This window comes from Delphinus delphis, chromosome 4 (genome assembly GCF_949987515.2).
Source record: "Delphinus delphis chromosome 4, mDelDel1.2, whole genome shotgun sequence".
NCBI classification, from domain to species: Eukaryota; Metazoa; Chordata; class Mammalia; order Artiodactyla; family Delphinidae; genus Delphinus; species Delphinus delphis.
The window spans coordinates 269,961-297,238 of NC_082686.1; the positions used below are offsets into that span (position 1 = coordinate 269,961).

The window sequence follows — 27,278 nt, forward strand, 5'->3', positions numbered from 1 at the left end:
CAGGCTGCACAACTTTTGAATATACTGAAAACCGCTGAATTGTGCAATTTAAATTGGTGAACTCAGTAGCATGTGAATGATATCTCACTAATATTTATTTCTTGACGATTTCATGGCAGCCTAACCATTAAAAAGAGCAGGCCATTGGTTTTCCTTGTGCATTTTAAGAGCTTTTTATACTTTCCTAAAACCCCCAAAAAGAAATAATAAAGGTAATATTTTTGAAGTTCTAAAAAATATTTTTAAAGAGAGCAAAATAAAGGTCAATCCATGAGAAAACACAGGATAATAATTTCCTCAGAAACAAATGCTTTTGGTCAATGTATAATGTACCTAAAATTAAGACCCATCCAAAAAATAAAGGAGGGAACACTTCCCAGCCCATCCTGCAAGGCCAAGATCTTCCTGATATCAAAAACAAAAGCACCACAAGAAAAGAAAACTGCAGAACATATCTCTCATAAATATAAACGCAAAATCCTTAACAAAATACTAGCAAACTGAATCCAACACTATTTAAAAAAGAATTATACACCAAATTCAAGGGGGATGCACCCCAAGAGTGCTAGGATGACTGAATATATGAGAATCAATGTCCTATATCATATCAAGAGAAGGACAAAACCCATAAATCTGAAAAGACACAGAAAAAGAAAATCCAATACTCTCTCATGATTAAAAATAAAAAAGATCGAATAAACTAAAAATAGAAGGGAATTTCCTCCGCTACGGGGTATCTACAAAAATGGCACGACTACCATCATACTCAGCAGTAAAAGACTGACTGCTCCCTCAAGATCAAGAACCAGGCTGGACGCCTGCCCCACAGGCTGTGGGTTCTGGCCAGGGCAGTCAGGCAAGGAGAAGAGACAAAGGCGTCCAGGTTGGACAGGAACAAGTAAAACTATGTCTATTTGCAGAAAACATGATCTTCTATATGGAAAATCCCAAAGAATCCATTAAAAATATTGGAACTAATAATAAATCAGTTCAGCAAGGTTACAGGACGTAAGATCAAGGTGGGAAAATCACCCACACTGCCACACATTCGCAACAACCCGAAAACGGAAATAAAAAATAATTCCATTTACAACAGCATCAAAAAAATAATATTTAGGAACAAATTTAACAAAAGAAACGCAAAGCTTATCACCTGAAAGTGACAAAACGTTATTGAAAGAAACTAAGGAGCTAAACAGACAGAGAGCCCTTCCGATTTCATGGATGGGAAGACCTAGCATTGTTAAGGAGACAACACGCCCCAAAGCGATCTACAGACTCAGTGTGATTCCTACCAAGATCCCAAGGGCCTTCACGCAGAAGCGGAAAAGCCGATCCTCAGACGCACACGGAACCGCAAGGGGCCCCGAGGATCCAAAACCACCTTGGGAAAGAACAAGGTCGGAGGACGCGCGCTTCCCGACTTCCAGCCGCCGCGCTGACCAAACCAAGGGGCAGCCCGGAGCCAGGACAGGCCCTCCGGCCGTGGCAGGCTCGCCAACGTCTCCCTGTCTGTCTGCCACCTGCTCCGCTTCTCCGTGTCCGCTCGGCTCGGCCTCGGCTGCACTGCCGTCCTGGCGTCCTGGCTGCTCTAAACTCCCCCACGCTCTCGGCGGAGTCTCCACGGGAGGCCTCGGCGCCGCACTCACCTCCTGCTCCCTCTCCACGTCCTGGCGGTGCACGTGGGCCTCAGCCTCCAGGGCTCGCTGCCGCGCGGCCTCCAGCGCCACCTCCAGCTCCAGCACGCGGGCCTCGCAGCCCCTGAGCTTCTGCAGCAGAGCCGGCTGCGCCTGCTTGTCCTGTGGCCGCCGGCTCAGCCGCTCCGTGAGCAGGCGCTCGTGCTGCAGGGCCTCAGACAGCTCGCGGGAGCGGCCCTGCTCGGCCTCCAGGCTCCGCTGCAGCTCCGAGAGGCGGCCACGCTCCTGCGCCAGCAGCGCCTCGCAGCGCGAGGCCTCGATCTGCAGCTCCTTCCGGAGGTTGTCCTTGGCCGTCTGCTCGTGTTTTAGCGCCACGCACAGCTGGTTACTCTGAGCGCACTGCTTCTCCAAAGACGCCCTTAACTCCTGCATCGGGGAAAAGCGAGACGAGGCCAGAGCATCTAAACAGCTCCCGCAGCTAGAGCTTCTGACGTTATACTTTGGGTAGAAGGAGGGCGAGCAATAACCCCTCTTCTCGTGGCTCCGCCGGCCTCCCTCGGGGATGAGGCGCTGTTCTGAGCACAGTGCAACGTCCCAGGTTCACCTCCCTCCCTGAATCAGGGGCTCCGGTGCTGCTGAAGGGCGGGCCCTCGACCCCCTCACGGTGCTCGGCTCAGCCAGGCCTACGGGTGGCCTCAGCGCGGCCACACGGCTGCCGCACAGGGCACCGGCCCGAGGCCTCCCCTGTGCACAGGCGGGGCCCCCACGCAGCTCTCAGGCTGCACTGCCCTCACGGAAGCGAATGCCCGGAGGCGGGGGCTGCACGTGCAGGGACCCTCTGAGCCCTGAAGGTGTAGCCCTGGCCCCTGGGCACAGTCGCGGCCGCGCACGTCACCTCCAGGGTCCTGGCGCTCTGGCCCTCCTTCTGCAGGCACTGCAGCCGCTCCTCCTCCAGCCGGCTCTGCAGGGCCCGCTCCTTGGTGCGCTCGGCCTCCAGCTGCTGCAGCGCAGCCTGCAGGTCATCCTCCTTACTGTCCAGCACTGACCTGTGTGGGCCACAGGCTCTCAAGGGGACGCCGGCCAGCACCCAGGCTCCCAGGGCTCCCAGGGCAGGGAGGGCAGGCCCTGCAGTGTGCGTGGCCCCCCACGAGCCTGCGGGAGCAGAGGCTCCTCCCCAACACCCATCACGATAGCCTGGCAAACCACGGCTTCGGACGGCATCTTTCACTTCAAGGCCAAGAACGTGGCAGGGGCCACGTGACTTCCAGCATTATTCGGCCAGAAGCCTGAGGGCAGGACGGGGCTAGAAGGTGGAGCCTTGCCAGTGGGGCCGCACCTCAGCTGAAGGACCTCCTTCTGCACCTCGTCGAGGGACTTCAGCAGCCGCTCCTTGTCCTGTCTACACTCGCAGAGCTCAGATTTCAGATCTCTGACTGTGTTCTGTTCCACCACCAGCAGCTTCCGGACGTTATTTGCTTTCTCTTGCTCTTCATTCAGGGTTTTCTGCAGGTCGCTTACTATACATTTTTCCTGCTCAACCTTATACGCCAATAACTCAACTAAGAAGAAGATGAAATGAATTAAAATAGCATTATTCACGAGTCCAAAGTGAGCCGCACGTATGATTTAACAAATCAGTAACAAACCAGCAAAGGAAGGGAATGTGTTCACTCTGGGGGGACAGGAAGCTTCTATGACCCAGAAGCCACTGTTTCTGATGGAACCCAGATACTCGGGACACATGCCTTCTGCTCACACCCTGCCAGCCTTGCCCTCGTGGCCAGTGAGCATCCAGAGAGACACACGGGCAGAGAGCGGCGGGACCACCCAGCCGTGCAGGCCATGCGACGCAACGGGGTTCCAGGGTTAGGGGGGCACACGCCCTCTCGACCCCTGCGATGTTCAGGCCCAGGGTCTCCCAAGGGCAAGGCTGGAGCTGGGCCGAGACAGACCTCCATGGAGCCCACCCAGCCCGGGCAGCTTCGTGGAGAACCCGCCCAGAACTAGAAGCACACACACCCACTCCTCCAGGAACCGAAACCAGAAGAAAGAAAACCGCAGACCAGGACCCTCGTGAACACAGATGCAAAATGCGAGCGAGGCCGGCCCGGAAGTGCCCAGTGTGAGGCAGCACGCCGAGGCTGGGGATCGAAGGCAGGCTGCCCCACGGGACGGAGCCCAGGCCTCACTCAGCACTCAGAGCATCCCCAGGGCAAGTGGCAAGAACAGGAGGAGAGGAGATGGGGAAGAAAAGATAAGATAAAGTGTTCTCTCCCTGCAGGTGACATGAGTGTCTGCGTAAAAATCCCGGAGTTTAAATCAAACTCAGAAACCTGCCACAGGCCGCTTCAGCCTCTTGCGAGCCCCAGTGACCCTCACGGACGTGGGCCTGCGGCGCCCAGCACGCTGGCGCCAACGCGGCCCCCACCAGCTGCTCACCGGGATGCTAGGCAAGGCCTCCACCCTGACTGGCACACGTTCTGCACTCGATGGCCTGGGGAGTCAGCGAGGGGCTCGCTGACCTGCCTGCCACCTCCTGACAGGTGAGTGTCAGGATCCACGTTTCGGGGACGCAGCCGAGAGGCCATACCCACCCTGCCTCCGCAGCTGGTGCTCCTGGCGGCTCCCGCGGGCCTCCGCACTGGTCAGTGCCACGCACAGCTGCTGCAGCTTCTCCTGGTTCTGCAGGTGCGTCATCCGCAGCTGGGCGCGCAAAGCCTGGATCTCGGACATCAGGCTGCTCCTGTCCGACAGGCGAAGGTGCTCCAAGGACCTCTCCTGCAGGTCCCCCTGCAGATGGGGTGGCAGGGGATCAGGGCAGGGGGACATAAGACACGGCAGAAGAAGGGGGTCCTGAGGGCTGGTGTGCCAGGCAAGAGCAGCTCCCGGCGTCGCTGCCACAGGAGGACGCAGGGGACAACCGTGCGGCATGAACGCGGGCACAGTGGCCCTGGGACCCTCAGATTGCACGCAGCTCTGCCCCCAGCACCTTGGTCTCGCTTGCTGGGCCCAGTCGACGCTCGTCACGCACCCTGCCCTCTCTTACGAGGGAACTGGTGGGAAGCAGGCTCCCACAGCCCTCGCGGTGTCGACCCTCCAAGCCTGGGCTCAGCGCTCACAGCCTGGAGCTGGGCCGCCTAGAAAGGCTCTTTTGCTTTCAAGGAAAGGCCAGTTATTTCCAGAACAGAGTGAGATCCTGAAGGAAGATAAGTGCACAGAGTTTTCCACTTCACGGAATTCACGCATAAAAACACAGTGTTTGTATCTGTGGACTGCAGCAGGATTTGCTGCTCAGTCACTGCCTTGCTCTAAGGTCAGGCGAAACACGTTCCCTCACCCTCTGCGTCAGGGTGGGCTCCGGGGGGAAGCCAAGGCATGAGCTCACCTGCTCCTGGACCACCTTCTCCAGCCTCTCCAACAGGGAGCCGCAGCCCCCAGGGCCTGAGCCACAGGGCCGGGGCCACAGCTCGACTCTCAGTATCTCCCGCTCCTTTTCAAAGGCCTCTTGCACGATCCGCAGAAATTCCCTTCTCCAGTCGAGGCCCACATTGGAAGGTTCCTAAAATATCAAAACAAAGAGCCCGTGTCCCTATAAACACATCCTGCAGGTTCAAACAGAACCCACCCCGACTTATGAGGACACACAGACGCCCATGACCGCCTAGGGGCACGAGGAGCCAGCTCTGGGCAGAGAACCCCCCCAACACGACGGGGAGGTAAGACAGAGTAAATGTCAGCAAGCAAACCTCCCTTCCGGCCGCTGCACATGAGCCCCGGGTCCAGGGGAGGCCAGGTCTGCGTGGCGGAGACAGTGTGTGTGCGCGTGTGCCTGCGCGTGTGCATGTGTGTGTGTAGGGGCGGGGGGCATGTGCGTGTGTGTGCAGGGGTGGGGGGCATGTGTGTGCATGGGCGTGTGTGAGGGGTGGGGGGCGTGTGCATGTGTGTGCAGGGGTGGGGATGTGTGTGTGTGTGTGCATGGGCAGGGCGTGTGCGTGTGTGTGACGGGCGGGGGGCGTGTGTGTGTGTGCAGGGGCGGGGGTGTGCACGGGTGTGCATGTGCGTGGGGGCGAGGGCGGCGTGTGTGTGCGTACGTGTGTGTGTATGCAGGGGCGGGGGTGTGTGCATGTGTGTGCAGGGGCGGGTGTGGGGGGGGCTGGGGGCGTGTGTGTACAGGGGTGGGGGCGTGTGCGTGTGTGCAGGGGCGGGGGTTCACACGTGTGTGCATGTGTGTGCAGGGGCGGGGTGCGTGTGCGTGGGTGGGGGGCGTGTGCGCGTGTGCGGAGGTGGAGTTTGCACGTGTGTGTGTGCGCGTGTGTGCAGGGGTGGGGTGTGTGCGTGTGTGCAAGGGCGGGGTGTGTGCATGTGTGCAGGGGTGGGGGGGTTTGCATGTGTGTGTGTGCAGGGGCGGGGTGCGTGTGCATGTGTGCAGGGGTGGGGTGTGTGCGTGTGTGTGCAGGGGTGGGGTGTGTGCATGTGTGTGCAAGGGCGGGGTGCGTGTGTGTGTGCAGGGGTGGGGTGCGTGTGCGTGTGTGCGGGGGTAGGGTTTGCACGTGTGTGTGAGGGGCATGTGTGTGTGCAAGGGTGGGGGCGTGTGCATGGGTGGGGTGTGTGCATGTGTGTGCAGGGGCGGGGTGCGTGTGCATGTGTGTGTGCCGGGTTAGGGTTAGTGTCCACGCGGGGGGGCGGTGTCTATACGGGTTACAGTTAGGGTTAGTGTCCACGCAGGGGGCAGTGTCTATACGGGCCACACACGGGCTGGCTGCCTCCTGGCCACCTGCTTGGGCCCACCTGCCCCCTTCCCTAAAGTTGGGGGTCTGCCCACTGCTCCGTCCACACTCCATGGCCGGCTGGCTTCCTTGCACACGGTTCAGCATCTGGCCCTCACCTCCAGGTTGCCCCTCGGCCCGGCCCCCATACCCATCTCTCCATCCAGAGCCTCCCTGCAGGGCTCCAGCCGGCCCCTTCCCCGCAGCCTCTCCTGGAGGCTGGAGCCCAGGGAACGCGAGTGGGAGGGTGGCTGACCAGGCATGGCCTCCCTGCCTGCCGCTGACCCGCCTCTTGCTCCTCTACTCCCACTTCTGGGGCCAAGAAAAGCCCTCAACCAGGTCCATGCCCACTGCTTCTCTTCTGTATCTAGAAGGCCTGTTACCTTCTCCCCCTTTGGGGGTCCTGGGGTGGGATGCTCCCTGGGAGCTGGTGCTGCCTCCAGCAGGCCCTGGCCCCCCGTCATGAGGCACCCGAGGGGGGCGCTGGGCTCGCCCCTGCTCAGCATGCTCGGGGGTCCACGGTATTCGGACAGGGCCAGGATGTGGTGGCTCTCGTCACACACCATCTGCAGCAAAGCCTGAAACGGACAAACATTTCAGAGAGAAGGAGAAGCAGCTTGAAACCTCTCACCGTCACTGCCCCGCTGTCACCCACCAAGGCTCACCAGGCCGCCCCCACGGCCTTTGCACCAGAGACCAGAGCTGCTGCTCTGACCGTGAGGTTCTCAAACCTTCCTCCCCGTAGCTGTCACAGACAAGTAAACCAGCTTTGAACGAGTGAACTTCTGGGCAAGCTGCTCCAGCAAAGGCCCCACAATCCAGCCATCCCGCCTGCACCCTCACAGAAGATGCTCAGCTCAGGGAAATCTACAGCCAAGTCAGCAAGATGCCAGGCACCTCCCCGGCCCTCCCGGGACCACAGCGCCCCACCAGGAGGGAGACCCGAGAACTGCACAGGAACACCTCAGGGGAAAGGCACCTGCGGATGGTACCAGGCCAGCTACTGGCCACTGCAGCCCTCTCACGCCCCTGGGGGCGCCCAGAATATGTGAACACAGGAAGGGGTCTTCCACCCCCCCAGGATTTGGAGTGGTAGTTACAGAGTGATGGGACATGGGACCTGGGACGTGCACGCCAGCCTTCTGTGCTGCCCACGGAGGCTGAGAGAGGAAGGTGCACCCCACCCAGGGCCACCCTTCTGGATGGCTGGTGCTACGGCCAATGCAGAGCACAAGTGACTGTGACCGTCCTCACACTGCGTGTCAACACAGGTTCCCGCAAGGGGCACGTTAGGGAAACAGAAAAACAGCAACGAAGAGGCCTGTGACAAAGAATGACTGGTTACTTAACTAGAAACAGGTCTTCCTCTAACTCTAATGACGTGACCAAAACCGTGGAACAGTAACATACAAGCGCTAGACGCCAAACTGTGTACTGTGTTTACTTTACAAGCGGCCATCTTTAACGCTCTGCAGCAATTTCACTTTAAAAACAATGTATGTGATACAGAACGGACACAAATCACAGCCCCGGGAAGGAGGGGTGGGGAGGCTGTATAGTGGACCGGGCCACAGGCCGTAAACACCTTCTCCTGGGTCATATAAGGACAAAAAAAGGTGTTCTGAAAAACACCTCTGGAAAAGAACAGCTGTGACGAGCGAGGTCCTCCGCCCTCGCCAACCGGGCGCACGGCAGCCAGGAGGACAGACGTGGAACGGCCCCCGGGCCACGGGCACAGTCAGGCCGTGAGATCCCGGAGCCTCTGCCCTGAGGACCCCGGAGTCACAGGGGGCCTCGGCCTGCAGTCTCACAGCCGCACGTGAACCAGTCGCCCCTCGCGGGGCCCGTCTGCCCAGCTGACACGCGCTTCCCGGCGTGACGGCCCTTCACCAGCGTGGCCGGCCTCAGGGCGGCCAGAGCCGCGACCACACGAGGCTCCTGAGACTCGGCCCCGCGGCGAGTGGCCCCCGCGCCCCACTGAGGATGGTGCAGCAGAGGGGCCGGCAGGGACACACAAGCTGGCCGACTGACCCAACAGGCTGCTGCGGGGTGGCCGCTCCTGACTTTCTCTCCTGCTGCCACAGCACGTCCGGAAAAGGCTCCAGGGCCTCTGCTAGGTCTCTTTCTTTCTTTTCTTTTTTAATAACTAAGGATCAAGTATTAAACCTCAAAGCCTAAGCATGAAACATTGTCATTAACAACCAAACGTTTTCCTTAAAAATTAGGAATTCTAGTATTTATGTCATATAAAAAATTGAGGAACGCACAAAAAGAAAAACAGCTAGAAGATACGGCTCCATTTCAATTCTTAAAGGAATAAGACCAGTTTCATTTCAAATACAATTTCAGAGAAGATTTTACTTAACATCAAAATCATTTCCTTTGGGAACACTTACTATCTGAATTAGAGAACCCTCAAAGCATCCTGGGAAAGCTTCCAAAGCCAAACAAGCAAAAACCACAACTGCTTCCCAAAACGGGGTCACGAGGTCTGGCACCTGAACGACACTCAGGAAGACCAATCCAGTTTTGCCTTGCGACTCGGGACAGCGCCACGCGTGCAGGCCCTCTGGGCGCTGTGCTGTGACAGGCGCTGCGGGAGGAGCCGCCCCCGGCCACAGCGCCCGCGGCCCCCGAGCGTGGCCAGGCCCCACCTGGGACACCGTCCCTGCGGTCCTGCCACAGCGGCGCATCTCCCCCCTTTGAGCCGCTACACAAGGCACAAAGTCGTAGCAGGGCTGAGGCCAGCGCAGCTGCTGACGGGCCAGAGGGGAGGCCCCTCGAGCCCCCTCCCCTGCTCCCCACCGGCTAGTACCTTCACTTGCTTCGGATGGACTTCCTTCTGCTTCCTGAGGCCCAGCGGCCGTCGGAACCCCCGGGGGGTGAGAGGCGCTGCGGGACCAGCAGTGGGTGCTCCCGGTCTTCCCGAGTCTCGGCTTAGTGCCTTTCCAAACCCCGCGCCATCACCTAGAAACACACCGCAGAGTCAGGGCCTAGACCCGCGACTCTGGTGGCGATCCTCGGGGACGGCCCCGAAGCACCGGGAGAGCCACGGCCAGGCCCTCTCACCAAGGAAACATCGATGGACGCCCCCAGACAGTAAAAATGTTTCATAAAAACGTAAGCTGAGAGCTACACACGTTAAGTAAGAAAACGTACATTTTGCACGTTTAGCATGTTAATGTCCGTGATTTGAACATAAACCCTCCTGGCAGCTCAGCTCATTTTCACAGATGAGATACGTGTTTCCTCACCCCCCACAGACGGGGCAAATTGGCAACTGTGCCGAGCGCCTCGGAGGACGGACGAGAGGGGCAGCGGGACACGAGGAGGGGGCTGAGTGGGAGGACAGGCCCGAATCACCTGGCCGTGGGGCGGGGGCGCCTGATCTGGGGGTGGGTGCAGAAAAGCCCGGACCGGGCAGCCTGGCTGGGGAGCCCTCAACAGAGTCTCAAATTCGAGACTCCAGGAGCCTCTGTCTGATGGGAGGGGCCTCAAAATAGAACTCCTAACCTCTCGGAAGCATGCAGCTCCCTGAGCTGTTCCTGAGCCTTGAACTGTGGCCAGTCCAGGAAGGCTAGGAAGCACACACTCTGGAAAACGGAAGGAGGCACACGGTGGGAAAGCAGAGCCCACCATCCCCACCAGCACACAGCTCGGGGAGGGCAGGTGGGTCTCGTGGAGCCACCGGCAAGGCCCCTCTGAGCACAGAGCTGCCATCCAGTGAGCCGTTCACGGCTGCCCGCTCAGAAGCCTACCTTCTCAAACGTGCCGGGGGCATTCAAACACAAAAGACAGAGAAACAGAGACTCAGAGAAAGTGTGGAAGAAACAGAGTAAAGGCAGCAAACAGAAGAAAACATCAGAAAAATCAGAGCATCCCCAGAGAAATAAGAAGGGGAGTATCGTTCGGGAAACAAGGGTTAGGGTTAGGAAAGAGGACTAGTCAGAAACTAAAACAGCAAAAATAAAAAGAGTCAATACAAAGCTTAAGAAGTAAAGCTCTGAAAAATCCCTTAGAAATGAGAACAAGAATACAAACACGGAAAATGAGAAAAAATTAGTACAAGAGGTCCAATATGTGATCAATAAGAATTAACAAGACAGATGAGACAAAACTGTGGGGGAAATGACCAAAGGACGAAGCAGAGTTCTCAGGGTGGGAGGACGTGCTCCAGGGGACCATGCGCTGCTCTCATGACACCCGGGTCCAGGACGGCGGGCTCCATGCTCTGAAGGAACCCAACTCCCCACCCAGGGTCAAGCCCAAGTCCAAGATGCCGACATCAGGAAGATGTCAATGTTCACACACAAAGTACCCGGCACACGCTTTGCCTCCAGAAACTTGTAGGGGGGTCCAACCCGGAAAGCAAGGACCACGTCCAAGATGCAGGGAAGGCCGTCATGGGCAGCGCATTCCTGCACTCAAACACGCATCCTCGAAGTGCAGACACTCGGCAGTGATGGGGCAGAAAGGGCAGGTGGGGCCATTTTAGGGAGACGGGAAGGGAGGTGTGTGGCGTGTGCTGCATAAATAATAAATACTAGAGCAAATTTCTGAAAGTTGAACATGATATCCTCAGGAAACGGAGACTCCAGGCAGGGAAACTGGACGAGAGGCTGCTCCTGGGACGCACCTCACAGAACTGCTCAAATTGTTACATCACGTGGCTACTGCTGGGAAGAAGTGAGAGCACCAGCTGAAAAGCTGTTGGCCCCATTCCGCAAATGCCAACATGGCCAGTGAACTGGACTTCACGCTGCCTCGTCCTCAAAAGCACCCAATGAGCCAATGGTGACTTTTTTCAAAAGTCAAAACACCTTGAGGTGACTGACTTGTAAAAATCTAACAATTATAAAAGAAAGTATAAGGTTAGAAAGTCACGGTGTGGCAGCCATCAGTGACAAGGATCCAGGCAAGACCACCAAGAACCATCAATGGAGGCCAAGTGGGTCCGAGCTTGAGGACAGAACGTCCCAGGGTCTCGAAAACCTACCCAGGACATCGGCCATTCAGAAGGAACAGGATGAAACCTGGCAACACAACTGCGGAGTCTAAACTGACCCACATGAAGAGCACGGCACCGCCAGGGCGCTCACGGAGTCCCACGAGATGCAAACATGCCGACCGCCGCGAACATACCAGCCCTCATGGGGTCCAGGCCCGAGCACTGCGCCAGGCACCTGGCCTGCTCTCAGCAGCCTCCAGCCCGCAAAGGACATCTGGATGCATGGTGGCAGCCACTGCTTGTTTCTGTAGAGAGCACTAACGGGAAAAAATCTCAGTGAAGTATGCAGACGCGATGCTGCCCTGGGTCAGGGCGGATGTCCTGGCGTGGACTGGACGCCATGAAATACACAGGGACCTTCTCAGGAGTCAGACGACATCAGGCCCTCAAGTAACAGAGCAAAAACCCAGAGGGAGACAGAGACACAGAGAGAGAGAGAGGCAGAGTGTGCACACGCAACATTGCAAGTTAACACGGGACGTGCGAGGGGGGCACAGGGACTCTGCACCATTCTATACTCTGAAGCTGTAAAAATAAAGTTTGTGACTGACTCACTTTTTCCATCGCTTTTTCCTTCTAACCCAAGAGGAGGTGATCTTGACTTTTCTTGAGAATCAAGAGACGTTATGATAAAATCTTCAACATCTTTCTCCTGTTCAAATAGGCAGATGTTTAAATGGTCATAAAATGATAACGTGTTATATCATGGAACTGAACTTGCCAGATGGAAAACTTGCTAAGTCCTGAATTTATCATCTTCCCACACAGAACTCAAAGTGTTCACAGCTTGTGGACACGAGGCCATACGCTCATAATAATTTAATCAAGTTCACCCACAGTTCTCTAGGAATAGTTGACAAAGTCCCTGGCAAATATTTCAGATTTTCAAAATTCTGCACGATGTAGTAGCATATGGATATGAAATGGAAGCATATGGATATGAAGTGGTCGTATATGGATACCTTAAATTACACATATCCCGTAATTTATTTTTCATTTTATCTAAGATACACAAAATCTCAAAGTTATGTTAGATAAAATATAATCTAACCCAAAAATAATATATTGAAGTGTTCTTGAAATTAATAACATTATATGTAGAACCTGTTAAACATGATATAGAACTGAAAATAAAACTAAAGAACATCTTCCAGACAAAGAGCCCATAGGCAGACCACACATGAAGACAGGTTTATGATCATACTTCCCAGAGCCAGTGTGAGTTAGCAAAGTGAGGCCTGCGGTGAATTTCTGAGTAAGAGTAATGCATTTCATGTATTTTTAAAAACAACCAAAGTGCTGTGAATGTTCCTGTGACAGTAGACTTGGGTCCATCCTGCAGAACGCTGACTGTCCCTACACTTGCTGACCAGGGGACTGCTCACACAGGCCTGGCCAACAGGCCACAACAGGAGGTGAGCCAACAACGACTGCAGCTGTGACCCTGCCGTCCACGTAGACACAACCCAGTGGGAACACACTGGGGCCTTGGGCATCCCATGGACCCAAACCAGGACAGCACCCAGGGAGACCACTTACCACAGGCACCCGCTGAGCATCGTGGTCGGTGGAGGGGGCCCCGTCTGCAGCTAACGGAGACCCCGCCCACTTAGGGGCCGTTCCTGCCACTGACTCGCCCGGGTAACAAAGCAGCCCCAACTGGTCAGCCTGGAGCAGCTGGGTGCTCGTCCCGTCCCACAGGGAGGTGTCCAGACTGCACTGGCTCAGGGCATCCAAGCAGGGTGTGAGGGGCAGGCTGGGGGGGCGCTCAGAGATTGAGTCCTTCCTGACGACCTCAGGCGAGCTCCAGGAGGACAGGTCCATCGTCCTGAGCACTTTCTTCAAGGGCTTGGTCCCCTGGGTGTGGGAGAGGTCACGGGAACACCCGTACAAGCTCCCCTGTGAGCAGAGTGACCTGTCTTGCAAAGCAACCTGCTCTCCTGTGGAAGTATCTGGCACCTCGTTTTGTATCAACAAATCTTGATTTCCAATAATGTCAACTAGATCCCATGTGACATTAAAGGCATCAACAGGAGATGATCTGTCAGTTTCTTCACTGTTACTGGAACTATCACTCGCATTATTTTCTAAAACATGTGGAGATTCCAATGCCTGTTGATATTTCAAGTCCTCTGTCCTGACGTTTTGGAAGCTCATGCAATGTACCAGATGGTTCAGTTTTTCTTGAAGTTGTTTCACCTGATCTATGAGATCAACTTTCCGCAGCTGACAATCTTCCAGTAGTTTTTCCTTACCCTACAGGTAAAAAAGAACATGCATACAGTAAAATAAGTGAATTACATGTTGTCACGTTTGTTATTTATGAGCCAATTTCAGAGACTGTCTGAACAATTAAGGATGAGATTCCATGATGAGCCCTTTGTCCCTCTAGACTCTTAAGATTTCAAGTTTTTTAAAATCCTATGAAAGACAGACTCAAGGCTTAAAGCTCACTGCCTAAAAGGCAACTGCTGGAGAGGCTCCTGGAAGGATGGCAGAGCCGGCAGCACCGGGAACCCCTCTCCCGCCTGGGCAAATACTGCACTGGCAGAATGTGCCCAATGTAACTATTCTGGAAGTCTGCAGTCTGCTGAAGGCTTGCAACTTCCAGGGGAAGGTTTGGAGGGTTAGACTGCTCTCAGCTCTTAGCACAGGAACAGCTACCCATTCCCCACCCCAGGACCCAGGAGGCAGCTGTGCATGTGTCCCTGGAGCATCTTACAGGACCTAGGGTGGGCAAAAAGGACCCTGTCCTCCAAAAACTGGGAATCGGCTCTGAATGATGCTTCTGATCACAGAGGAGCAGGCAGAGAGGCAGGAGGCCACGGCTGTTGCACCTGCCCCCAACTGTTCCAGCCCCTGCCCTTCTGGCTGAAGTGACTTCCAGGGGATTGAAAGGACTGGTGCCCCTTTTTCCCCACCACTGCATTTTTCTCTTTTTCCCTTTGGGGAAAAATTTAAAACTAGGACATTCAAAATCAACTGCATATACAGAGGAAATTCTAAAGTGAATGCGTGTGCCTGGGTAAAGGCACAGGCTCAGAAAGGATCTGAGAACTTAAGTTTACATCTCAAGCTGATCCTTAGCACAAAGACATCAACCAAAAAAAAAAACACAGTAACAACAACAACAAAAAAGTAAATACTGAGAAAGAGGGAGAGTCTGATTTCTAGATTTATCCCATTAATAGATTAAAAATATTCAGTGTTCAACAACAACAACAAAAATCAAAAACAGGGACGTATGGCCTAGGCATAGGAAATAAGTGAGTCAACAGAAACCATCCCTGAAAAAGACCTGATGATGGATCTACTAGACAAAGACTTTAACACAGCCTTCTTAAAGATGCTCACAGAACTAAGGAAAATGTGAAGTAAAAAAAAAAAAAGCATGAACAAAATAGAAATATCAATAAAGAAAAAGAAATGAAATTCTGCAGTTAAAAAGTATAACTGAAATTAAAAACTCACTAAAGGGATTCAAAGGTAGATATGAGAAGGCAGAAGAAAGATTCAGTGGATGCGAAGACAGAACAATGGAAATTATCAAGTCTGGGGAAAAGAAAAAAAAAGATTGAGGAAAGTAAGTGGAGCCTCAGGTAACTATGGGACACCACCGAACAAACCAACATACACATAATGGGAGTCCCAAAAGAAGGGAGAGAGAAGGAAGCAAAGAGAATATATGAGGACATAATGAATGAAAACTTTCCAAACTTGATGAAAGATATGAACATAAATACCCAGGAAACTCGACAAACTCCAAGTAAGATGAACTCAAATAGACCCACACCAAAGACATATAATAATCAAACTTACACAAAGCCAAAGACAATGAGAAAATCTTGAAAACAGCAAGAGAGAAGTGACTTGTCACATACAAAGGATCCTCGATAAGCTTATCAACAGATTTCTCCACCAGAAACTTTGGAGGCCAGAGAACAGTAGGTCAATACAGTCAAAGTGCTAAAAGAAAAAGAACTGTCAGCTAAGAACCCTAAGTACAGCAAAGCTCCATCAACAGTAGGTTAGAAATTAAGACGTTCCCAGATAAACAGAAGCTGAGGGATCTTGTTAGCACTAAAACCTGCCCTGTAAAAAACGTTCAGGAGAGTCCGGCAGGGGAAATGAAAGAACCCTAGACAGTAACTCAAAGCTGTATGGAGAGGTAAAGACCTTAATAAAGGTAAAAACATGGGCAGTTATAAAAGCTAACGTTATTGTAACAATGGTCTATAACTACGCTTTTTGTTTTCATCATGAACTAAAAGACTAATATACATATTCCTAAGTTATTGGTCTAAAAGTATTACTGTAACTTTAGATTCTAACTCCACGTGTTGTTTTCTACATAATTTAAAAGATTAATGCACTTAAAGGGATTATTAGTTTATGTTTAAAGGCACATAAGTATAAAGATGGCTATTTGTTACATCAAAAACCAAAAGGAGTGGGGATGGAGCTACAAAGGAACACTTTTATGTGTTCTTAAACTTAAGCTGGTATAAATTCAAGTCAGAGTGCTTTATGTTAGGATGCTAAACGTGAAAATAACAAAAGAATATACACAAAGAGAAGTGAGAAAGGAATTTAACCATTTCACCATTTTAAAAAATCAATTAAACACAAGAGAAGAGGGGTTTTCCTGGTGGCGCAGCGGTTGAGAATCCGCATGCCAATGCAGGGGACACGGGTTCAAGCCCTGGTCCGGGAAGATCCCACATGCCGCAGAGCAACTAAGCCCATGCACCACAACTACTGAGCCTCCGCTCTAGAGCCCGTGAGCCACAACTACTGAGCCCACATGCTACAACTGCTGAAGCCCATGTACCTAGAGCCCGTGCTCCACAACAAGAGAAGCCACCGCAGTGAGAAGCCCGCACACCGCAACGAAGCATAGCCCCCACTCGCCGCAACTAGAGAAGGCCCGCGCCCATCAACAGAGACCCAACTCAGCCAAAAAAAAAGACACTATCCACAGAGTAAAAATGCAACCCACAAAATGGGAAAAAATATTTGCCAATCATACACCTAATAAGGGATTAATATACCCAGAAATATATAAAGAACTTGTAAAACTCAGTCAAAAAAACATACAACCTGATTCAAAATTTGCCAAAGGACTTGAACAGACATCTCTCCAAAGAACATATACTTGAAAAGATATCCACTATCACTAGTCATTTGAGAAATGCAAATCAAAACTACAATTAGATACACCTCACACCCATTAGGATGACTACTATCAAAAACAAACAAACCAGAAAGTAACAAATATTGGTGAGGATGTGGAGAACTTGGAACTCTTGTACACTTTTGATGGGAATGTAAACAGGTACAGCCACTGTGGAAAACACTACAGCAGTTCCTCAAAAAATGAGAAGTAGAATTACCATATGATCCAGCCACTGTAGTTCTGGGTACATACCTAGAAGAACTGAAAGCAGGGTCCCAAAGAGATATTTGCACATCCATGTTCATAACAGCACTATTCACAACAGTTAAAACGTGGAAGCAGGACTTCCCTGGTGGCGCACTGGTTAAGAATCCGCCTGCCAATTCAGCGGGCACAGGTTCAAGCCCTGTTCTGGGAAGATCCCACATGCTGTGGAGCAACTAAGCCCATGCATCACAACTCCTGAGACCGCATGCGACAACTACTGAAGCCCGCGCGCCCTAGAGCCCGTGCTCTGCAACAAGAGAAACCACCGCAATGAGAAGCCCGCACACGGCAACGACGAGTAGCCCCCGCTCGCCGCAACTAGAGAAAGCCTGCATGCAGCAACAAAGACCCAACGCAGCTGAAAAAATAAATAAATAAATAAATTTGTTTATTTATTAAAAAAAAAGTGGAAGCAAACCAAGTGTCCATCGACAGATGAGTGGATAAGCATACTGTGGTGTATACATACAATGGAATATTATTCAGCCTTAAAAAGGAAGGAAATTCTGATACCTGCTATGACATAGACGAACCTTGATGACATTACATTATGCTGAGTGACATAAGTCAAACACAAAAAAACAAATACTGTGAGATGCCACTTATGTAAACACTTAGTGTATCTCAAAAATCATACGGAAACAGAAAGCATAACGGTGGTTGCCAGGGCCTGGGGGAAGGAGGAAATGGGAGTCATTGTTTAAATGAGTAGTTTCAGTTTTACAAGATGAAAAGAGCTATGGAGATGCATGGTCACACATTATAAACGTATTTAATACGATTGAACTATACGTTTAAAAATGATTAAGATGTAAATTGTACATGTATTTTGCCACACACGACACAAAAAGAGGCAACTGTTATAACCTATTTCTGTGGCAATTTATTGAGGATGTAAGTTTCTTGTTTTTGGGTTTTTTTAAGGAAAAAGGCCTGGAAGGTTCTATATGCAAACACTGGAAAACACAAAATTGTAATTTATGGAATGAATTTGGAATTTCCTTGTCAGCGTGTAACTCCTAAAAATTTGGCGACCAGCTCAGGATATCCCAGGGCCGAGCTCTCTTTTAAGAATTTAAAGAAATGTTCTTATCATAAGGATGCTGAGACAAGTTTGCTACACAGAGTAGGTGAAGGTTCTCTCCAAACAATGTATTTCCTGAGGGCATCTGATAAACACATGACATCAGATGCAGGCTTCCTCTATCAAAACTGCAGACCCAGGGCTTCCCTGGTGGCGTAGTGGTTGAGAGTCTGCCTGCGGATGCAGGGGACGCGGGTTCGTGCCCCGGTCCGGGAAGATCCCACATGCCGCGGAGCGGCTGGGCCCGTGAGCCATGGCCGCTGAGCCTGCGCGTCCGGAGCCTGTGCTCCGCAACGGTAGAGGCCACAACAGTGAGAGGCCCGCGTACCAAAAAAAAAAGAAAAAAGAAAAAAACCCTGCAGACCCAGGCCCAGAGCCCTGTGTGCTGTGGGATTCAGAATCTTCCAATTTCCAGCACGGTGCACGTGGCCCGTGGCACATCCCAGGAGCGCCCCCAGGAGATGAGGGGCTGGAACACCCAGCGAAGTGTGCAGCGTCCACACCAGCAGGGTGACTGGCTCACGAGAGCCCGCATCTGAGCAGGCTGCAGAACCAAACCCACTTTTGGTTCTCAAACATCTCAGCTCTGCAACAATTTGATGCTGCCGACCTGCACCCTCCCCACCCTGGAAAAGAAAAGGCAGCCTTCTTGTAGCTTCTGTCCTGGTGATCAGAATTTAAAACTGTTGAGTCGTAGATTACTCTGCTCTTCTTTGCTGGGAGGACAAGTGAAAACATGTAGGGAAAACGCCTGAGGTTCAAGCAATAAATGTGAAGCCTTTGCAAGTGATGACGGCTGTGGAGGCAGCACAGCTGTGGGCAACTGTCCTCACACGGAAAATCCAGACACAAGCCCTGAAGCCCAGTTAAATCCTACTGGTATCAACTATGAGGAAAAAGGAACTGACTGCTCACTTTTCACAGCTGATTAGACCGTGGGAAATGCGCGTTTAAACCAAACACGTGGGAAATCTCAAAACGGATCTGACCAGCACTGCCAGAGCGGCGGGCCTGGAGAAGGCGCCCCTGGCTGCGGTCCTCGTAACCTGCCGTCGCAGCAAAGACGCTGAGGGGGTGTCTACCCGCGACCAGCTGCCGTGTCCTGTGCCCCCGCAACCCCCGACATGCCCAGGCACCTTCGCTGTTCCCGACACTCCGCTCTCTGCAGGCAGGCACATTTCCTTTTTCACTAACAGCAGCTCAGACTCCAGTTGCCGCTGGCAGACCGCGAGCACCGACATCACGCTGTCCTGCTGGCTGAGACCTGCGCGGGTCAACGTCGGCAGGGCTTTGGCCAGCTGCGGATCCTCCTTAATAGGGCTCTGTGACGAGCAGAGAAAACAAGGACAATGCTTATGAGCACACAGCCGAAGGCACCGCGAAGTCAGAAGTGCAGTGAGGCTACCTCAGAGTCCCAGGAGCTCTGCAGCCGGAGCACCAGCCAGCAGGCCCCGAGGGAGAGCCCACAGCTCAGGGCCAGAATCACACACATGCATGGAGCAGGAGACCAGCGGTGCGCACAGCAGGTCAGCAGGTGCTGGAGCTGGGCAAGCCGCGAAGACGGCCCCCAGCAGACACGGAACACAGCACAGCTGCCCCCCAGCTCCCCACCCGCACCCCCAGATCCCAGACACACGCCAGCTCCCCACCCGCATCCCCAGCTCCCCAGACTCACCCCAGATCCCCACCTGCACCCCCAGCTCCCAGACACATGCCAGCTCCCCACCTGCACCCCCAGCTCCCCGGACACACCCTGACCCTCCACCTGCACCCCCAGCTCCCCAGACACACCCCAGGTCCCCACGTGCACCCCCAGATCCCCAGACACACCCCGGCTCCCCACGTGCACACAGCTCTCTGCACAAAGAGGCTGCACCACCTGTGGCCTGATGAAGAAGGAGCCCACCTGTGGGTTACCGCCATGGCCGTGGGGGGCCTCAGCCAGCCACCTGCCACACACATCCTGTTCCACCTCTTCGTGGCAGGAGGCCTCTTCTCCCCAGGATGCCCACCCCCCGGAACTGCCTGCCACTTGGGCCCCGTGCGCCTGCCGCTCGTCCGGCTCCCTCTGGCACCTCAGGAAGCGCTGGTTGAGCGCCTGCAGCCGGCAGCTGAGGCGGACGCACTGCGCCCGGAGCCGCTGCAGCTCGGGGGGCTCCCCAGAGGCCACCAGGAGCTGCTGCTCTAGGGCGCAGCGGAAGCGGGCCACGGCCGCCAGGATGGCCTCCAGCTCGGCAGAGTGGGCTGACTTCTGCCGGTGCAGAGCGTCGATTTCTAACTCTTTCTCTGCGATCTTTGCTTCCTTGGCTCGCAGGGCAGCTTCGAACTCGCGGATCTGGGAGGCCAGGGCCTGGACCTCGGCCTCCCTGAGGGCGGCGCCGGGCCCCGACGCGGCCAGCTGCCGCACGGCCACCTCCTCTGCGGCCTGCAGGCGCTGCTGGAGGGCCTCGAGGGCCTGGCCGTGCCCGCGCTCCTGCTCGGCCAGCAGCCGGCTCAGGGCCTCCTTGGCCTCGAGGGCGGCACGCAGCTCGCCCTCCAGCTCCGCGCAGGCCTTGGCTCCTTCAGCCGGGAGGCCCAGCAGCTCGCTCTGCAGGCTGGCGGCTCTGCCATCACCAGCCTGGGGCGCTGCAGGTCCCCCGAGTGGGAGCTCCCTCTGCAGTTTCTCGATGACCTCATGGAGCTGTTCAATCTCCTGTGCTTTATCCTTCTGTAACCTCTCTTGGTTCTCTCGCAAATTCTCAATAATGGATTTCAGCTCCTCAATTTCAGAACTTCTGTTATACAAAACCTGAAGAAAAAGCACATTTCAGAGGCAAATGACATACATCAACTTCAGAAGTTCCCCTTTCCACTTACAGCTGGGCCTGAACTCATTCTTACAGAAGTGGAGACGTCGCATCTTAAGAGTAGCTGTGGAAGTAACTAACAACATCACCAAATGACACCAAGATCTGAAGAACACCCAGAACACCCAGCTGCTTCACGTATGTCACAATGGTCAAACATTCGTATCTGCAGTTGCTGCTTTGCTGCTCGTTCAAACGCTTCATTAAGGCCACACCCGTCGCTGTGACAGACCCCAACCCTCGGCTGCCAGGGTTCAGGGGAAACTCTAACTTGGCCACGTCTCAGTCGATGACACTACACATGAATGTTTTCACCACCTTCTAAATGTCTATTTTCTTAACATTTAAACCACTTTGATTTGTTTGATTTTCCTAAAGGGGTATTTAGATTTTAGGGGTCATTCTAACACCAGAACAGGAGTAAAAGTGAGAAGATCGGCTGAGGGAGCTTGCAGTCATGAAGAACATGAATGAGCCAGGGCACACAGCAGGCTGTCCACGCTGGGCACCGCGGGCATGCGGGGACTCAACACAGCGGGCATCAAACGATGCTTCTACTTGTGCTGTTTAATCTAATTCTCAACAATTTTAAGATAAGAAACGTTATTGTTCCTACTTAAAAGATGAGACAGTTGAAATCTAGATATGAAATATCTTGCCAAGACCACAAAGACAGGAAATGGAAAATCAGAATTGAAATCTGTGCCATTATGGCTCCAAATGACATTCTCTTAAGACTACATCCATAGTAGTGACCAAAAAATTGAAAAGTTCTAACCAATCTGTGTTCTAGTTAACAATTTTCAAGCAATTGATTATAGTAACGTCTTATACGTCCTAAAAATTAAGAGTTTCATACAATTCTTGGTTTCACCAGTACTACTTAACCATTACTTCAAACACAAATCCAAACCTGGCCCATAGTGAAAACAAAAATAAGAAAACTGATGTTTGGTTTTGGTTTGGATGGCGTAAGCTGTACGTCACACTCACACTTAGCACATCTGACGCCACTGTATGTAGTTGGCAAAAGAAAAGTTCTCAGTGTGAGGCAAGACCCTCTACCCAGCCCCACGCTGTGTGCTGCACAGACCCACGTCTCCCCACCCACAGACGACTGAAGGGAGTCGGGGGGGTAACTCTGTCTGCATGCGTTTGGCCTGATGCACTCAGCGCACTCAGCACACTGAGATGAAAACGTGTGCACAACAAAAGCGCCAAAGCCACAACACCAGCATCACACTTTACCAAAGCTAGCACGTGGAAGTGGTATTAAAAGGTAAGGCACTAAAATCTAAAGTAAGTCCTCTAAGATGCAGTGCAGTTGGAGCAAGTGAGGAAGCAGAGGCGCAGCGATGCTCACAAAGCCCAGAGAGGGAAGAACAGAACTGCAGTTGCAGAAGACAGAAAAAGGGCCAGAACACATGTGTCGCATCTCCCTGAGTGCGGGAGGAGTGGTGCCTCTGACATGCGACAGTGCACAGTGCACGGGACAGTGCCACGCACCCCAGGCAGCTAAGAGTGAGGCTCAGAGGGTGCTTCTCTCTCAGCCAGCGGATTCTGTGGGCATCTGGAGAGTCAGCACGAGCACGGCGTCACAGAGGGCCCACGGAGCTCCACAATGGGCACGCAGACCGACTCCGTGAAACCCAGAGGTACATCCCACCTGCCTACAGGCCCAGGACGTCATGCTGGGGATTCTGATGCAGCAAAGGCTACCAGATGGGGGAGTTTCCATCTTTCAGGCTGTGCCATCAGGCAGTGCAGCCAGATGAGGCCGAGAAGAGGGAACTGGGGCAGCCAGGGCTGCCAGGGCTCTGGAGAGAAAAAGACAACAGACAGAGAAGCAGGGAAGGGAAACCAAACTTCATGCGATCTCTACAGGCAAGACAGAGTGCAAACTTCAAGTCCGACCAACATGACTACCACTAAAAGAAAAATCTCACTGTTTTGGGAAGCAAGAGTTTCCACAACATTATTTGCAGAATATCAAGGATGCCAATCAAAATTATTTAATAAAATATCAGCATCACGTGGCCTACTCTGACACGAAAAGACAACCAGTGACAACTAAAACTGAGATGACAAAAATGCTGGAAGAAGCAAATAAGGATGTTATAACTGTGTTCAAGCACATAAAGGTAAGCATGTTCATGATAAACAAAAAGATAGGAAATTTAGAAAATCACTCCAATGGGCTTGAGAAAATCCTGAACATGACGGAGTTCCAACTCTGAAGAGTCACAGACATTATCCCACCAGAGGAAAAGAATTATAAAAAATGCACACAGCTTCCAACACCCACAGGACGATGTAAAAGGCATGGCGCATTTGTAACTGGAGCTCTAGAAGAGAATGATGCAAAAAATACCTCAATAAATAATGGCCCAAAACTTCCCAATGCGAAATATTAATTTGAACAATCCCGTAAGTATTGAGGAAATTGAATCTGTAATTTAAAAACAAAGAGAGAACTTGCCAGGCCCAGATGGTGTTACTCAACAATTAACACATTATTGACAGGAGACATGTTAATACGTCTTTTGTTACCTGAGTGTTATTGACTGGAGATGTATCAGTACGTTTTTAGAGAGTGAGACAACTAACATCACTGCGCAAAGATGCTCAAGCTTAAACTGGACCAAGGGTTCATCACGCAACTTGCGACTGTCATTATCATTCACATTTTTCTCTGTGAGGTTTTTGTTCCAACATTGTGTATATTATAAATGTAAAATTTTCAAAAATGACGCCTCGTGAAATTTTGAGTGAAGAAGAATTTTTCAGTGAATTTTTGCAGATACTTTCTCCGATTGTCCAAGCAACATATATACTAGTGTCTCAGAAAATGATAATTCTTCAGAATATAGTTCTGATTCAGATGATGTGAATATTAGATCAACAAAAAGACAGAAAACCTTAGTGATTAATTCCAATACGGAAAATGAAAATGAAGCTCATGGTGCTGGAGAATGCTCCTTTGCTTCTACAGTAGAACAGACTGAAGACAACATTTCACAAAAATTAGGAGACTTTACAGGTGCATTAGGTGTAACCATTGTAATAACCTGCAAAGTGTTACTGAAATAACAGAATTATTTCAGGCTGGCCAAAATAAAAATCACCGGACACAGGTGTTAGTTTCTGCAAAAATCCCCCCATCAGTAATGAGTTAAATAATAAATAGCACCAATACTGAACAATCTTTTACAGAAAACAGAAGAGGGAACAATTCATTCAGTGAGGCCAATATTACCCTGATACCAAAACCAGACAGGTATCACAAGAAAACTACAGACCAATATCCATGATGAATATATAAATTCTTAATAAAACACTAGTAAAGGGGCTTCCCTGGTGGCGCAGTGGTTGAGAGTCCGCCTGCCGATGCAGGGGACACGGGTTCATGCCCCGGTCCGGGAAGATCCCACATGCCACGGAGCGGCTGGGCCTGTGAGCCATGGCCACTGAGCCTGCGCGTCCGGAGCCTGTGCTCAGCAACGGGAGAGGCCACAACAGTGAGAGGCCCGCGTACCGCAAACAAACAAACAAACAAACAAACAAAACACTAGTAAATAGAATTCAGCAGATATAAAAGAACCATACACCATGACCAAGTGGGGTTTATTCCAGGGATTCAGGGCTGGTTCAATATTTGAAAATTCATCAATATAATCTACCATATTAGAATTTAATGTGAAATAAAACACACCACATTTTAAATTAAATGAACATATCATTTAAGATAGCACAACAAAAAATAAAGTACCTAGATATAAATCTAACAAAATATATACAGGATATATAAATTGAAAACCACATATCACTGAAAGAAATCCAAGAAGACAAATAAATGGAGACTTACACCATGTTCATGGTTTGGAAGACTCAAAATTGTTAAGATGTTAAGTTTCTCCAGATCAATCTGTAGATTCAATGCAATCCCAATCAAAATACCAGCAAAACATTTTTGCAGGTATCACTTTGTTGCTTCTACAATTACATGGAAAGTTAAAGGAAGCAGAATTGCCAAAACAAATTTGTAAACAGAAAAAGTTGGATGACTTACATTACCTGGTTTCAAGACTTACTGTAAAAGTATAGAAATAGAAACAGTGTGATATTAGTAAAGAAAGAGAAACCTAGATCAATATAACTGAACAGAGTTCAGATATCTAAATAAATATGGTTAACTGATTTTTGTGAACGGTGTAAAGGCAATTAAACGGAAAAAAGATTAGCATTTGAACAGAGCTGGAAAAATTAGACATCCATGTGCCCAAATATAAAGTATACCATAGATTTGAATACAAAGCAAAACTATGAAATTTCTAAGTGAAAACATAAGAGAATACTTTTGTCGTCTTGGGTTAGGAGAAGAGCTCTTAGATACAACTCCAAAAGCATAACCCATTTAAAATTTAATAAATTGAACTTCATCAAAACTAAAAAGGTCTTGATCTGTAGAACACACTATTGAAGAGTGAAGAGACAAACCACAGAGTGGGTTAAATATCTGCAGATCATATATCAAAAAAGTATTCAGAAGATATAAAGAATTCCCAAAACTGAACAATGAGAAAATGAACCCAACTTTTAAAAAATTAGCAAAAGAATCACAAGTCCAGTAACGGACAGCTTCACAGGGGAACTATACCAAACATGTAAGGAAGTGCTAATCCCTATCCTTTTCAAACAATTCCAAAACACTGAAGAGGAGGGAACACTCCCAAACTTATTCTCTGAGGTCATCAGTACCCTGATACCAAAACCAAAAAAAGACACTACCAAAGAAGACAGTTACGGCAGTATCTCTAATGAATATAGATGTAAAAATCCTCAATAAAATATTAGCAAACCAATCCAACGATACATTAAGAAATCACACACAATGATCAAGTGAGATTTATTCCAGGGATGCAAGGAGGATTCAATATCTGTAAATCAACCAATAGGATACACCACATTCCCAAAAGGAAGGATAAAAACACACAATCGTCTCAATAGATGCAGTAAAAGCATGTGCCACAATTCAACACCCATTCATGATAAAAACTCTCATCAAAGTCAGTAAAGAGGAAATAGATCTCAATACAATAAAGGCCATTTATGACAAATCCACAGCTAACATCATATTATTGGCGAAAAGTTGAAAGCCTTCCCTCTAAAATCAGGAAAAAGACAAGAATACCTACTCTTGCTACTTCTATTTATCATAGTATTAGAAATCCTAGCCACAGCAATCAGACAAGGAAAAGAAATAAAAGGCATCCAAATCGGAAGGGAAAAACTAAAACTATCACTATTTGCAGATGATGTTAATACTTTATATAGAAAACCCCAAAGTTTCCAACCAAAAACTATTAGAACTAAACTGAAATCAGAAAAGTTTAAGGATACAAGATTAATATACAGAAATCTGTTGCTTTTTCTATACATTAATAATGAAGTACCAGAAGAGAAAGAAAACATCAAAAAGAATAAAATACTAGGAATAAACTTATCTGAGGAGGTGAAAGACCTCTACTCTGAAAACTATAAAACACTGATGAAGGAAACTGAAGGTAATACAAAGAAATGGAAAGATATTCCACGTTCAGAGATTGGAAGAATACTGTTAAAATGTCTATCGTACCTAAAGCGATCTACAGATTTAATGCACTCCCTATGAAAATACCCACGACAGGTTTCACAGAACCAGAACAAATAATCCTCAAGTGTATATGGCACCACAGAAAACACCAAATTGCCAAAGAAATTTTGAGAAAAAGAACAAAGCTGGAGGTAGCATGCTCCCTAACTTCAGACTACACTATGAAGCTACAGTAATCAAAACAGCATGGTATTGGCACAAAAACAGATACACAGATCAATGGAACAGAATACAGAGCCCAGAAATAAACCCACATCCTTATGGTCAATTAATCAACAACAAAGGAGGCAAGAATATACAATGGTGAAAAGACAGCCTCTTTAATAAGTGGTGCTGAGAAAACGGGACAGCTACATGTAAAAGAATGAAATTAGAACATTCTCTAATACTATATACAAAAATAAATTCAAAATGGATTAAAGACCTAAGTGCACAGGACTTCCCTGGTGCTGCAGTGGTTAAGAATCCACCTGCCAATGCAGGGGACACGGGCTCAATCCCTGGTCCGGAAAGATCTCACATGCCACGCAGCAACAAAGCCCATGCGCTACAACTACTGAGCCTGCACTCTAGAGCCCGTGAGCCACAACTACTGAAGCCCGCATGCCTAGGGCCTGCACACCTCAACTACTGAGCCCATGCACTTCAAATACTGAAGCCCACGTGCTCTAGGGCCCACATGCTGCAGCTGCTGAGCCCGTGTGCTGTAACTACTGAAGCCCACGCACTGCAACAAGAGAAGTCACTGCAATAAGAAGCCTGCGCATGGCAACAAAGAGTAGCCCCCACTTGCTGCAACTAGAGAAAGCCTGTGCACAGCAACGAAACCAAACAGCCAAAA

At 50.5% G+C, this 27,278-nt stretch overlaps 1 protein-coding gene across 4 annotated transcripts in view; it reads right to left on the minus strand.

Annotated features, from left to right (window-relative positions):
• Positions 1 to 27,278, minus strand: part of PCNT (pericentrin) — a 96,448-nt gene that overhangs the window by 12,944 nt on the left and 56,226 nt on the right. For all 4 annotated transcript variants that reach the window (XM_060010184.1, XM_060010185.1, XM_060010183.1 and 1 more), the window contains exons 26-36: positions 19,845 to 20,726; positions 19,075 to 19,260; positions 12,951 to 13,667; positions 11,967 to 12,063; positions 9,219 to 9,370; positions 6,787 to 6,981; positions 5,023 to 5,196; positions 4,232 to 4,427; positions 2,974 to 3,196; positions 2,533 to 2,683; positions 1,650 to 2,063 (exon numbers count right to left, since the gene is read on the minus strand). In XM_060010184.1, the coding sequence (XP_059866167.1) occupies positions 1,650 to 2,063; positions 2,533 to 2,683; positions 2,974 to 3,196; positions 4,232 to 4,427; positions 5,023 to 5,196; positions 6,787 to 6,981; positions 9,219 to 9,370; positions 11,967 to 12,063; positions 12,951 to 13,667; positions 19,075 to 19,260; positions 19,845 to 20,726 (3,387 nt within the window). The remainder of the gene's footprint in view (positions 1 to 1,649; positions 2,064 to 2,532; positions 2,684 to 2,973; positions 3,197 to 4,231; positions 4,428 to 5,022; positions 5,197 to 6,786; positions 6,982 to 9,218; positions 9,371 to 11,966; positions 12,064 to 12,950; positions 13,668 to 19,074; positions 19,261 to 19,844; positions 20,727 to 27,278) is intronic.